The sequence below is a fragment of the Ipomoea nil genome, unplaced genomic scaffold, assembly GCF_001879475.1.
Source record: "Ipomoea nil cultivar Tokyo-kokei standard unplaced genomic scaffold, Asagao_1.1 scaffold1895, whole genome shotgun sequence".
Lineage (NCBI taxonomy): Eukaryota > Viridiplantae > Streptophyta > Magnoliopsida > Solanales > Convolvulaceae > Ipomoea > Ipomoea nil.
Window position 1 is genome coordinate 597,201 of NW_017618323.1, and position 15,381 is coordinate 612,581.

Genomic DNA, 15,381 nt, shown 5'->3' on the forward strand with positions numbered 1-15,381 from the left:
ACATGTTGGACGCTTAAAAAAACTTGAGCCTGGCGGGTTTGGAAAGCCAAGCCCACCCATCCCAATGAGTACCATGAGTTTGAACTGTCGAGGTTTGGTGTCCCTTGAATAGTTCGTGAGTTAATGAGCTTTGTGTCCATTCAGTGACCCAACTTTGTCTTTTTGATGGAGACAAAGGCACGTTCTGCATAGGTGGAACAACTTCGTATTCGTTTGGGTTTTGAAGGTATATTCAATGTCGACAGAATTTGTTTGGGGATAGGGGGGGCTGGCCCTCCTATGGAAGGATTCAAATATGACTTATTTGCTAAGTTACTCGAGCAACCACATTGATGTGGTAGTGTCTACAGTGGCAATTTATATCCTACACATGGCGCGCGTTGCACTGTGCGCCCAGATGCAAAACGACGTCGTTTTATTTTATTTTATTTTTTGAAATTTCCCGTCCCAGTGTATGGCAGTTAATTTTTCTTTTAAAAAAACCCTTGTTAAAAAATGTACATAATGTTATACTATAATACACATAATTGTATACATGAATGTACATAATTATATAACAAAATATACATAATCTTTTTAAAAGATAATACACATAATCTAACATAATACATAATAAACATAAAATTTTAACATAATACACATCAACTCTTAACATAATACACATAAATTTTCTGATTCGGATGTACATAATTGTATAAAAAGAATGTACATAATTGTATAAAAAATGTACATAACTGTATGAACAAATATACATAATTGTGTGAACAAATATACATAATCACAGCAACTTCCTACTGCGCCTCCCAAAACGACGTCGTTTTGGGAGGCGCGCGGCGCACAGTGCTACGCGCGCCGTGGTGTAGGGTATAACGATTGGTCTACAATAGGAATGCCTCAATGGCATCTTACTTGTTATTATGGCTTTCCGGATAGAGCTAGGCGCCAAGAGGCTTGGGATTTCCTCCGTGATCTTCAACAGTGCTCAAATTTGCCATGGATCGTGGTTAGTGATTTCAATCAGTTAGCCAATCACAATGAAAAGGGGGGACCTTATCCTCATCCAGATGCGTTTCTAAGAGGTTTCAATGCCACTTTATTTGATTGTAGCTTATCAGACTTGGGAATGAAAGAACATGCATATACTTGGGAGAGAGGCCGATATACAGATCATTGGGTCGAAGAACGCTTTGATAGGGCCGTGGCGACCGTAGAATGGCTAGTGGATTCGGTTAAACCGAAACTTCACACTCCATGCTTCGATGAGTTACGAACTAAAAAGGTTAGCAATTTACTCACCACAGATGGATCTTGGGATGTAGAAATCTTTCGAGACTTGTTTGATGAACAGGATGTGAGTCGTATCCTCAGTACGCCCATATCCCTTGATCATGATGACTGTTGGCTCTAGAAAGGGGATATAAGGGGGTGGTATATGGTAAAGCATGGATAGATTTTGTTAACTGAAAGAGGCTATGGGGGATGAAGGTGGCGCCTAAAATTAAGAATTTCATGTGGTGGTGTGTTAGAAATATTCTATCGCTATGTGATCTCCTTCGGTCTAAACATATATGGATTTGGGGTGGATGTCCACTGTGTACATCGAATGAGGAAACTCTTGTGTACCTCTTATGCGCTTGTCCAATAGTGAAGCAGCTTTGGGGCGTGGTTGACATTCTTTAAGGGCAGTCTTTTAACCAATTTGTAAGCTCAATTCTAGACACTACTGATGAAAGGGAGATTAGTTTGATGATTGCGCGTTTTTTGTCCACTTGGCTAGCCCATAATGATCAAGTTTTTAATGACAAGACATGGTCTGACGATAAGTTAAACGCACATGTTCTTTCCTTGGCTGACCATGGACAACATGCATATTCAAGTCTGCCGGCAGCTTTGGAGGACACTGCTGCATCCTATAATACATGGTTACCACATCCTGTTGGTTTTCTTAAATGCAACATTGCCGCATCTGTATTGGAGGATGGTGTTGGAGTAGGAGCTATCATTAGAGGAAGTGATGGCAAGTTTGTAGCGGCGCGAGCTTCTCATTTACAATGTGGTATGGATCCCTACCTTGCTGAAACCATGGCGGTGAAGGAAGCTCTTACTTGGCTCAAAGCTTGTGGTGCTAATCACATTATTATAGAATATGATTGCATGAATTTCTGTTCTTGTTTTAATGCATTTTATCCGGATTATTCTTATGTTGGTATTTTGATTAAGCAATGACAGTCGATTGCTAAGGACATTGGGGATGTTGTTGTCTGCCATGTCCGAAGGTCAGCGAATCATATAGCTCACGTGCTTGTACGAGCGACTGTTTCTATATCTGTCCTTGGTGTTTGGGATTCTGCTCCATTGAGTTGTATCTCGGGTTTGGTTATGATTTGATGTAATGAAAGTTTTGTTGGTTATAAAAAAAGAGAAAATGACACTTTCCCCCCTCGAGTTATATACTTCATCCCCCTAAATTATTCAAGTGACTATCCACCCAAATGTTAAATGGACATATTTACCCTTAAAATAAATATTTAAAATAAATATTTTATTTATTTTTCTTCTCCAACAAATTATGACCACAATTTGGTTCAAACCAAACAGACATTATAGCAACCAAACCGAAATATTCCAATTACAATTTAGAATCGGAACTCGATATTTAGAGTTTATTAAAATTGCGAACCAGAACGACCGGTTCATGTTTTGAACTGAAAAAAATAATAAAATACATTCATTGTTGAATTTAGACAACTTTAAAATAAAAAATAAAATTTTAAAATAAAGACGGTTCAAAATCGCGAACTGAATTTGAAACTGTCGGTTCACGGTTCAGGATCTAATTTTTTTGATTCATAATTTTAATAAACTGAAAATCCAAATATTGGGTTCTGAATATGAATCATAACCTAAAAATTTTAATTCGATTGCTGTAGTGCCTGGTTCAGTTAGAACTGAATTGTGGTCATCTCTATGCATACGCAACAATTTGTTAGAGAAGAAAAATAAATAAAATGTTTACTTTACAGATATAAATGTCAATTTAATATATTAGAGGGAAAGATCACCATTTTTATAATAATTGAAGGGACTAATATGCTTACATGAATAATTCAAAAAAAAAAGTGCTATAAGTATATAACTAATAGAAAAAAGTGCTATTTTCTCTAAAAAAAAATAAAAAAAATAAAGAGGGTGCCATCGAATGTCTCATAAATAATTTTCCCCTCCACAATTTATATTTTTATAAAAGCCCCTAAAAATCTGAACAATTTAACTTTCTCCTCTTCCAAGGACCAAGACTACGAGTCTGTGACAGCTGTTAATGGCAAAGTGTTTTGTGTGAGTGCATGAAAAATCCCGGAAACGAAAACGCTTAAAACCCAGTAACGATTACCGAAACAAACCCCTAAAATTCCATTGTTTCTTCACTCTCTCACAAATCTTCTTCGCTCACTACACTTGCAAAATTTCTTCACCCTTTTTTTGGGGTTCAATAACATGAGGTGGGATAAGGTGAGGGTACAAGGAGTGGGTGTTGGGCCCGGTAAGAGGTGGGGCCACACCTGCAACGCCATCGGGGGAGGGAAACTTCTCTATGTGTTTGGCGGCTATGGCAAGGATGACTGCCAGACTAACCAAGTTCATGTCTTCGATACTGGTACATTTCAGTAATTCTCTCGCAATTTTTTTTGTGGCTTTATCGTCTTGTTCAAATCCTTGAATCTTTCGCTTTGGGTGCTAAAAATTCTGACTGTTGCTAATTTGTTTGGTAAATTACAGTAATTTTTCTTGATTGGGTTAAAAGATTGTTCTTTTCTTAATTATTTTTTTTAGGGTTTTTATTGATTTTGTTCTCTACTTGAGACTTAGAGTGTAGTTTGGATGTGATTCTTTATCAGTTCATATTTATTCTCAAAGATTATTAGGTTGTTTCCCATGGTGAGATTATTATTTTTGGGTGTTCAGCTCATTTCACTTCAGGCAAGTTGTGTTTCTTAGATTTTCAATTACTACAGTTGAAAGGAATAGAAGAGAGGGAGGGATTGGAAAAGGGGAGAGGAAAAAGAGTTGGGCAAAGGAAGTTTAATTGAAGGAAGAGATGCAGAGATAACATTGCAGGGGAGAGAGTGTGTAGGATATTAACAATTTTTTGGATGTTTCCCAATTCCCAATAAGCTAAATGAAATTCTTAAAAGAGAAACATGGGCCACAAAAGAATCACAACCCGGCATGAACAATGCTTGCTTCCTAACTGCCTTTACTGGTCTGATTATAGGTAGGTGCACTCCCTATACATAACGGAATTAAAACCGGTAACTCCGTGCATTCTTTGTATCGCAGTTAATAGGATGTGGAGTGAGCCTGTGATGAAAGGAGCAGTGCCTATACCGAGGGACAGCCATAGTTGTACCACAGTTGGCGACAATCTTTTTGTCTTTGGGGGTACCGATGGAAGAAGGCCTCTTGGTGATTTGCATATTCTGGACACTTGTGAGTAGCTTAAAACTAACCATTATGCAATGTTAATTCCAAAGTTATTGCATCATTTGCATTAATCTACTTAATTTGCTCTTGATATACTGTTATCCTAGCAACTCCATAAATGCTGAATGGAGAAATGTAGTCATTATATGTTTCTCAAGTTTTTTTTTAAATTTTTTTTTTTTTACTGATAAATGTGGTAATTTTATCAGAAAAACAGCTGAAGAACAAAACATATTGCTTTCCTTTTTCTTAGTTTCCTCTAGTTAATATAAGTCTGGCAATCATCATAGTTCATATTTATTATATGTATATAATTCATTTGCCAAAACTCTTTCTGCTTCTGGAATGCTTTTCAACCAAGAGATCTACTCTGTAGTTTATTTTATTTGTTTTAGTTGCAGTTGTTTGATGATTAAATACTTCAACATTTTAAACATTTGAAACAATTTTCCCTAGAGTTTGAAAGGAATTGTCAAAAGAAATAATAGATTTATTGAAATATTTTTCAATATTCCATAACGTTCAAAAGGAACTGTTGCTACAAATAGTAGACTTATTCTGATGTACATTTTCAGCTTCTAACACATGGATCTCACCAAGTTTAAGAGGTGATGGGCCTGAACCTAGGGAAGGCCACAGTGCAGCCCTTATTGGTAGACGGCTATTTATATTTGGTGGATGTGGAAAATCTGAGGGTAGTGAAATATACTATGATGATCTCTATGTATTGAATACAGGTGCGCTGCTCTCCTTTTTTTAGTTTTAGTGTGTGTGTGTGTGTGTGAGAGAGAGAGAGAGAGAGAGAGAGAGAGAGAGAGGGAGAGAGGGAGAGAGAGTTGTATGTGGTCAAGTGAAAAGAAATTCTTAATAACCATTGCTCTTTAATTGGCAGAGACATTCACGTGGAAACGTGTTGTACCATCTGGCACCCCACCAACCAAGCGTGAGAGTCATAGCTGCTCATCGTGGAGGAACAAAATCATTGTCATTGGTGGGGAAGATACATGCAATTTCTACCTGTCTGATGTTTATATCCTTGACACAGGTATCATTTCATCCCTAAGTCAAATTTGATTATATGATGGAAGAGGAAATCACTACTCCTGCCTAACAGGATTTCTTGTATTATTAAGTCTGCAATTTCCTGATAATTTTAACATCCTTGTTTTAATAGATTCTTTTGTTTGGAGCAAGTTAAACACAACGGGCCAGTTATTATCACCTCGAGCTGGGCATACAACTGTTGCCTTGGGCAAGTACTTATTTGTCTTTGGTGGTTTCTCTGATGAGGAGAACCTATATGATGATGTTTATATGCTTGATGTTGGTAAGCTCTGATCCTTATTTTATCAAGAGTTGGTGTGACTAATACACTTGTGGAGTTGCATTTTCAAGACAGAGTTAACATATAAGAATTTCTGATAACCTAAGGGAAACGACTTTTTCATTTTATGCAAATTGGTTTACAATCTATTCTTAGACCTTAGATTCAGTTACTTCAATAGAAAAACTCACTATGAATATTCCATTGGAAATGGATATTACATCCATCTTTTTTTTTTTTTTTAAATATATTTTTTCTTCAAATTCTTGCAACATGAGAAAATCCAGCATGGCAGCATGTTTGCCAAGGGCCTGCATATACTAACTAAATACAGGGTAATCCTAATATCTTATAATAAGTTCCCTTATCTAAATTTTCCGCTTATTAATTTGCTTAGATTCGCTTTTCTGGAAAGAAATTTGATCAGAAACGCAAGAACCTTTATAGGGAGCTGCAGTAACTCTAGGTTTCCTATAACAGCTGATAACTTAGTAATTAGTGCATGTTAATTTATCCTCTCACATACGAAATTATAGAGTGAGAAATAAATACTTAGAGATAAGCGTAGATTTTATTAGATGTGTTTATACATACTGTAGTGTTACTTTGATAAATCTATATCTTACGGTGGAGGTATAATCATTATCATTATATCAGTAATAGCATTTCTTCCAAATATGTGCGTCTTTTGCAGATGCTGGTGTATGGAACAAGATCATGGCTACTGGTGAGGGGCCTTCAGCCAGATTCTCAATGGCTGGAGAGTGTCTGGATCCGCATTTAGGAGGTGTTATTGTCTTTTTAGGTGGTTGCAATAAGAAACTCGAGGCATTGGATGACATGTATTACTTGCATACAGGTATTCCTTCTACTTTATCTTTGCAACTCTTTGTTTTATGTGAAACCATTTTCTTTGAGTATAGAGTTGGAACTCACATTTGCTTTAAGGGAAATGTAAACTCTGTTGAACTCACATCATCAGGGTTTGTTGGGGAAAGTGAACGCGATGATCGGAGGATAGAGAAGTTGTCTTTGAGAAAACAACTGAAGTTAAAATGCCAAGAGCAGCAAGCTTCTCTTAGTGAAGGTAACTATAATGTCTTCTAGGTTTTAATTTATATTTTCCTTGTATAGCTCCTCTTGGATTGCTTGTTCAGACTTCTTGTGGCTAAGCAGCCTCCACGGCTGGCATATTGTAATTTTGATGAAATTGATACAAGATATCAAGTAACATGAAGAGTGGATTATTTATCATCATAAGAAATCTTTAAAATCTGTGAAGGCAACCCGCATACATGATTTTTTTTGGGTGTACCCAGGGTTTTCACTTTTCACCGTCGAACACAGTGACTAATCCCCTCACATACATGATACATATATATTAATTCACTTATTATTTGGAGTAGAAGCAGTGAATCGGATTGTACAAACCTTTAACCGGAGTAAATTCATTAATTGATTTTATGGTCCAATGCCAGGCAGACAGAATGTACATTTGCATGAATACCAGAATACTCTGGGGAAAAAAACTTTTCAAGCGAAGGTGACCAAAAGCTTTCCAGATGGCTATACTATTGAAACTGTCATAGATGGAAAGCCTCTTCGTGGAGTGTTATTTTCCAACAAGCCAAAATCTGTCAAGTGGCCTTCTGATGATTCTGATGGGTGAGGACAAGTTATTTCTAAATGTATCTTTCTCTTTCTAGATTGGCTAGCAGCCTAGCACGGCACTGATGCTAGCTTGGTGCCCTCTAACTAGTTGATTATGACTTTCCTCTGACTGGTTTTTTTTCCTAAGATAGGAAAGCGGAAGCCATGGAAACTGATGGTAACAACCTGAACAATGATCCAAATTCTACATCTGAGAATGCAAGACCTACGCCTACTGAGCAGAATGTGAAAGATGTCATCCAGGCAGATGCTCTTGGTGGGGAGTTGACGATGTCTGTCTCCCAAACAGGAGATGCTACAGCTGGAATCAGAAACCCACCCACCACAGATGCTTCACTGTCCCAGGAGGTTTAAGTTTTCCAACCCTTTCCATTTAAAGAAAGAAATCTTAAAGCAGTTAACTTTAAAATTAAATTTGGTATTATAGATTGGACAAATATAGGAGCTTAACAGCTATGACCAAGCCGAGTTGTGTTTTCTCTTGTAGTTGGTGTATATATCATCAACAAGCATGAGACCATCTGATGTGGATTCTTCTTTTTTTTTTTTTTTTTCCTCACTAAAACAGCAAGCACAAGAACTAGGATTGTTTTTTATTTTTTTTATTATTATTACTATTATTATATTATTATTATTATTATTATTTATTAGGATATTTCCGCCACACCTTGGTCTTAGGTGATGAGGAATGGATGAAACCACAAGATTGGAAGCTATCTTGATAAGCCTGGGAAGAAAATGTCTCAACAGAAGAGAGAGAGATGGAAATGTCTCAACATTTTCTCATTGAATCTAATCTAAAAAAAACTGCCCAAAGATGGTGTTTTAGCCCCCTTTTAAGAAGATTATTTACAAGGCAATGAAGGAGATTCATCTCCCCTGAGCTTGTAACATAAAATAAAGAAAACAAAAGGTCACATATTAAATTTAGCATAAATACATTTTAATTCACTAGAATATTTAGATTTTTATTATGTGGTTTCTTTTCAATGATGATCACGTTCCTTGAGCTTTCTAGGACATTCTCCTTCATAGTTTTGGGCCAACATAATGATCCATTGGTCACACATTCAGCTTGGTACCACTCAATCACTAATTGGTCTTCAAAATCTCTATTCGAGCTTATTTTGGATTCAATTAATTTAATCATTGTTGTGATAATTCTTCCAAATTAGAGTAGATGATGATATTTTAAATTGCTCTGGTCGTGTCCTCATCATTCCTCATTCTTCGAGAATATTTGTCCTCGAATCTAACTCTTTTCCTCTATCAAAGGGAAATGAAGGATAATCCCAAGTGACGAATTGTATCTCCTTGTCATATAGTGTGTTTTCCAAAGCTTCCTTGAACAGGACACAATAAGAGAACATATGGGTATATAAGGGCATAAGGCCATGGGTTAAACTAGCTAATTGGTTGGATTCGATCTTTTAGTGTGGTTTGGCCCATGTGCATTATAACCCAATTGAGTGACCCTACCTAATCTTAGTTTATAACAATAGGGAATGATTTGTGACACGAACTTTTTATGGAAAGCAATATCATTAAGTTAGCTATTACCAAAAATTTCATATCAAAACAACAAAAGGAACTATTTTTTTGGGCTTTTTATTTTTGTCCGCACAAATTGCAATTTTCAGCCAAACACAAATGTAACCAGAATTGTTTGGTAGAATCGTAACCTTTTTCTTGTGAGGTATCAACCGTGGGCTCTGATACCAAACTGATGTGGGTTCTTCGGCCTAAACTCTAGTATCAATTTGCCAAAGAGTCCTCCGGTTGCCTGATCTTTTTCTCACAAAAACAGCAAGCACAAGAACTAGGGTTTTGGGGGGTGGGGGTGGGGGTGTTGGAGATAGAATTGGTTGATGTAGGGGCTGGTTAGGGATACTTTTTGTGTTTTTTATTAGGCTATTTCCACCACACCTTGGTCTTAAGTGATGAGTGATGAGGAATGGATGACACCACAATATTGGAAGCTATCTTGATAAGCCCGTGAAGAAAATATCTTAACACACAAGTCAGAGGAAAATCTCTTAACATTTTCCCATTGAATCTAATCTCAAAAAAACTGCCCCAAAGATGGTGTTTTAACCCCTTTTAAGAAGACTGTTTACAAGGCAATGAAGGAGATTCATCTCCCCTAAGATTGTAACATAAAATAAAGAAAACAAAAGGTCACATATTAAATTTATCATAAATATATTTGAATTCACTAAATATATAGAGTTTGATTGTGGTTTCCTTTCAACGATGATCACATTCCATCGGCCTTCTAGGACATTCTCCATATTTTTGGGCCAACATAATGATCACCAAATTGATCTTCAAAATCTCTATTCGGGCTTATTTTGGAGTTCAATTAATTTAATCATTGTAGCAGTAATTCTTCCAATTCAGGGTAGATGGTGATATTTTTAATTGCTTTGGTCGTGTCCTCGTCACCATCATTCAGCATGTCAGCATTTTACTGATATCTAAGAGTTGTTTTTTATGAGAATTTGATCTTGTTCGAACCTGGGATTTGTCTGATAAACTTTTATTAAATCCATTGGCAGCTCCCTGGAACCTCAAAACTATTTGCGGAACCTGAACCCAATTTGGAAACTAGTGAGGCAAATAACGCACCTAGGTCTATTGCTGATCTCTCTAAGGAGAATACTTCCATTGCTGAGAATAACACCACTCTATCCTTAAACTAAGGTACTTGTTAAAGCATGAGCTGGTTACATATTTAATTGTTACACTCAAGATTTTACCTTGTGTACATATGCATGAACATTACTATCTTATTTTGCCTTCTTGGTTTAATAATGTAGCCACATGCAAAAATGTGTGTGACTGTCTTACGGATCTCAAAAAATGGGTATGGGCAAACAAAATTAGTTTAGGCTATTTTAAGGATATAGAACAACAAAAATATTCCATACCCATTTTTTAAATGCAACATTCCATTGTAAATCATGATGGCTATATCAATATTGATTCTTGGAAAAGCCACCATGAATGCGGGATTGAACACCCTTGTTTATGTTGGAAATGCCACCATACCATATCTCTGTGATTTCAGTCTTTCTGTTTCTATTCGATTTTCCATTTCTTCAGTAACAACTACTGGGATTGACTATAGTTTTACTTATTTAAAAAAATTATTTGTATGTGATAAAAGTTATTATAATATATTATAACTAATTAAAAGTTTTAGTTTTTGGTAGAAAAGTAACGAGTATTACTTTAAAAGTTTCAGTTTTCAGTATAAAAGTAATGGGCTTTACTTTAAAAGTATTTGTTTTTTGTATAAAGGTGATAGGTGTTACTCCCTTTGTCCCATTTTACTTGTCTTGTTTACTATTCATTAGTCAAACCAACTCTTTCTTCTTTGCTTATTTTATTTAGTATTTTTAATCATTTCTTTTGGTTTTTTATAGTACTTCTAATATTGTTTCTAAATATATAAAATTAATATACTAATACTAAACTTAATGTTATGAAAAATTGAATTCAAAATAACTTTAGTCAAGCCTCATTAATTGAACTAGACACATAAAATGGGACAGAGGGAGTACTTTACAAGTACTAGTTTTTTTGTATAAAAGTGATAGGTAAATGGTAATACTTGAAGTATTAATATTTTGTATAAAAGTGATAAGTATTACTTTAAAAGTATTAGTATTTAGTACAAAAGTGAAATGTATTAGTTTAAAAGTATTAGTTTTTGGTATAAAAGTAATAAATGTGACAGGTATTAGTTTTTGGCGCCTGATAGGAACAACAAACAAGTTGGCATTCCTTTCAACATAAAAGGAGATCTAAGACGATATAATTTGAAGTACATAGTTCAGTGATTGACTTAGAAAAAAAAAAAAAAAAATAGGAATCGAAAGAAATTAATCTCGAAATAATTATCCGAAGACTTGACTTCAACACTGTCTTTCACTTTTGGGGCTGGCAATCTCTGCACTCCTATTCTGAACCCAAATTCAGGTTCCTGGGGAACTTGTTTGTTGTGCAAAGATCATGGCTGGATTGACAGCAATTTTCATCTTCAAAATAGTTTAAGATCCATTTTTACTGCTCCATACGTGTTTATGAAATCTACTTTGAATTGATACCTGGTAATTATTTCAGCTATTGACACAATTTAGTTCAATTTTGAGTATACCATGACGCGTAGGCTTAGTATGAATGTTCTTGGAACAATTCAAAAGACTGAAAAGAGTTTATAATTATTATTTTGAATGAAGCAGTGTCATTCCTTTTGTTACTTCAGGTCTTCAGGATAGTTTTTGACGGTAGAAATTAACAAATTGTACAGTTAGAGACGGGATCATGGAGGATCTTACTTGCCAAGTGGTAATTTTACTGACACTCTTACTCTTTCCCTCTCGTATTTCAGCAATATCATACTTCTTATGTTGTTTTCCACTCAACATCGATATCCTTTTACTAACTACCAAGTGCCTGCAAAGTAATCTCTTTATAAAATAAGTAATGGAGTAAGAAAAGCTGCAAAGTAAATTAATCGGCATTAGACTATACCAATGTTGCAGAAGGCGCTAGCCGCTAATCGGGCGCCTAGGCGGTTGAGTAATTCGAATATATCGTCTGCACTTTTCCCATTCAGGACTGTGAGTTGTTAGACTATTATAATCACACAAACTAGTCAACTATATATGTTAGATGGTTAGTTGAGTACATGGCTGGAGGAATATAGAAGAGGAGCAACTGAGCAGGCAAAAAGTACCACTCAACCGAGTTGGGCGCTGACTCAGCCTAGTTGGGTGCCAACTAAGCGGAGTTAGGCGCCTAGGGCGTCTAAACCAATTAAAAGCCGTCCCGGCGGCCGATTTTTACAACACTGGACTATACTGATTATGATCACTGGGGTTTCTTCGTTTTTGCAGTGAAGGAATTAATTATTCTACGATAGGGATGACCAGTTTGGTTGTATCGAGGTTCCTCCCAACGGTGGTGATTATTTCTGTTCTGACTTTACATCTTCATCCCACGGATAGGGGTGGCATATCTTGAACCACCCGCCCGCTTCCCTTCCTCGTTTTCCTGGGCTGAAAGTGTGACTTGAACCCTTTGATGTTGTTTTTGCTGGTGGTTGGTGACACCCAACCTAGTCCTCTTACCTTTGACTTCTAGGTTGTTCAAAATTGTGATCAGTGCTATTATTAGCTACCTTTTTCCAGGAGCACTATTTTGGATACTGAATTTCTCTAATGTTTAGTTTGTTTATTCATAGTGTTGGTCAACCTGAATTAGATAATCTTGTATAAATGTGGATTCTACTATCCCAATCTTGAGATTGTGAGTATACCTCATCAACCATAATGGATAACTAATCTCAGGTGGAAGGGAACTGATTTCACTTCAGAAATATAATCTTGAGTTTAACCCTTGTAAATACAATGATTGCTGCTGCTTAAAACTTTGAGGTTTCTTACTCAAATTTTATGGATGAACAACTCACATCTTTAATTTGATCATTATATAAATTTAATTGATTTTTTTTCCCATGACTATTAGATCATTTTCACATTTAGTTCTTGACTATTATTATTATTATTATTTTTTTTCACATTTGTTCTCACGACTTTTAAAATCTTGTCACATTTAATCCTATGACTTAATTTACAGTCACGTAGTTTAAAAAAAAAAAAAAAGATAAAAATGACAACTTTGTCCTTCAAAATAAAGTTAATATCCATTTTGGTTCCTCGACTATTTGGTAATGCGCAATTTAGTCTCATATTATTAATAGTACCCAATTTAGTCTTCTAACTTCTAAAATTATACCCAATTTGGTCCCCTGTTACAATTTCCATCCATCCACCGTCAAAGAGAGGGATAAAAACGTCCTTTTATCTAATAGTTGAGGGACCAAAATGGGTGTTAACTATTATTATCTAATAGTCGAAGGACCAAACAATTTTCATCCATCCACCGATAAAGAGAGGGACAAAAATGTCCTTTTATCTAATAGTTGAGGGACCAAAATGGGTGTTAACTATTATTATCTAATAGTCGAGGGACCAAAATGGGTATTAATTGCAATGTCTCCCTCCACCATATTACTTCCTACAGTATTATTTTAAAAAATAAAATGTAAACTACTAAAGTCAGTCTATTTGTCCTTAAATGTGGTGTGAGTTAATTGACTTAAAAAAATTGATGAAATCTCAATTTCTTTTCTTTTACTTAAATAAACATATATGATTAGAGTGCACTAATTATTATCCTCTTGAATATAACCTTATAACTGTTATTTGTTTCCCAAGAGTTAGGCATATCCATTACGACATAATATGATGTATTCTAAGATTTATCCCATTTTTAATTTGTTTAATGTGATCTTTGTTCTTGAAAAATGATTTTCACAAAACATTCTTTAGGCTGATCTCGATCAATCCACTATCAAAATGTCTTTTCTTTCTTTATTTATTTTTTTAAGAGAAAATTTCGCAATCATTATTTTATATGTGCCTAAAACTCGAAAGAGTGCTGACAAAAATCAAACTCTATAATGATCTTCAAATAATGCTTCATTCACTTGCCACTTTTAGTCCTTTCATAACATAATGATATCTTTTGAAGATTTGATTTAGTTAACGGTTAATTCGGTTCAAAATTGTCGATTAACCAAAATTTTAAATATATAAATAAATAAATAAATAATCTAATATGTAAAAATCCCTATAAATTTGTAATGTTGTTATGGTATTGTTTTTTGTATATTTCTTATGGATTTATTATTATATGTATTATTTTAATTAAACTTATTATTATATGTATTATTTTTAGGATTTAACGGACCGATTAACCGAAAAAACTTCACTTCGGTTAATTCGGTAATACAAAGTTCGATTCGATTAACGGTTAAAGTTTTTTAAAAACTTCTGTTAAAATGGTTCGGTTAACCGATTGCACACCCGTAGTCTTGATATACAAAACTAAACTAAGAGCAACCCCGTCTATGATTTTTTGTGGGGTCCAATATGGGTTGAAAGATAGAGAAGAAGGAGAGAGAGTGTGTGCATTTTGAACTCCTGAGAGATAGTGGTTTTTTGTAGGTCCCATGAGAGAAAAAAAAAATGGAGGAAAGACCGCGCATAATTTTTTGTGGTACATTTTAGTTTTTAAAATAATAAGAAGTAATATAGTGGCAGGCGGAGACATTGTCCCCAAGCCACTATCATCAATAATAATAATAATAATAATAATAATAATAATAATAATAGTTAATACCCATTTTGGTCCCTCGACTATTAGATAAAAGGATGCTTTTGCCCCTCTCTATAACGGTGGATGGATGACAATTATAACAGAGGGCCAAATTGGTTATGATTTACAAGTTAGAGGACTAAATTGGATACTTTTAATAGTATGGGACTAAATTGTGCATTACCTAATAGTCAAGGGACCAAAATGGGTATTAACTCTTCAAAATAAGTAATTTGACTATTTTGCACTCGTGTTCAATAACATAGAGATTCAAATTTTGTCATTAGTGATTGGAAATCTGGAGACGAATCTCTTCTTCTCCGGCATGGAGACGGAGCCGTTTTTTTTTTTAAAAAAAATTATTTAATAAAATAAAAATAAAAATTTATTATTTTAATATTACCTCCACGTCAACAAATTAACAAGTAAAATAGGTCACTTTGGATTCAATTGCATCATTTTATGTTGTTCAGAGATCCAATTGCATGTTTTTTGAATTCAATGGTCTAATTGCATTTTGAGTGTTGTTCGGTGGCCTATTTGACCTTTATTTCATTTTAATACAATTAGATTCCTTTACCAATTACTATATCACCCTTGTGAATTAATTACAACTTAAATGGAAGAGGGAAAGGGTGTTCTCAGTGGAACCCACTCCTGTGTGTCTGTGTATG

General features: G+C 35.0%; 1 protein-coding gene across 2 annotated transcripts; it reads left to right on the forward strand.

Annotated features, from left to right (window-relative positions):
- The first annotated feature begins 3,300 nt into the window (after positions 1 to 3,300).
- On the forward strand, positions 3,301 to 12,890 carry LOC109193583 (rab9 effector protein with kelch motifs). Of its 2 annotated transcripts, XM_019344457.1 has the most exons (12): positions 3,302 to 3,655; positions 4,339 to 4,488; positions 5,058 to 5,219; positions 5,375 to 5,527; positions 5,657 to 5,809; positions 6,501 to 6,665; positions 6,789 to 6,893; positions 7,285 to 7,471; positions 7,609 to 7,825; positions 10,036 to 10,180; positions 11,748 to 11,830; positions 12,382 to 12,890. In XM_019344457.1, the coding sequence occupies exons 1-10, from the start codon at positions 3,496 to 3,498 to the stop codon at positions 10,177 to 10,179; spliced, it is 1,596 nt and encodes a 531-aa protein (XP_019200002.1). In that variant the 5' UTR covers positions 3,302 to 3,495; the 3' UTR covers position 10,180; positions 11,748 to 11,830; positions 12,382 to 12,890. The 2 variants fall into 2 exon arrangements, with proteins under 2 accessions (XP_019200003.1, XP_019200002.1); XM_019344458.1 differs by lacking the exons at positions 10,036 to 10,180; positions 11,748 to 11,830; positions 12,382 to 12,890 and having other exon boundaries at positions 3,301 to 3,655; positions 7,605 to 7,697.
- Positions 12,891 to 15,381: the final 2,491 nt, after the last annotated feature.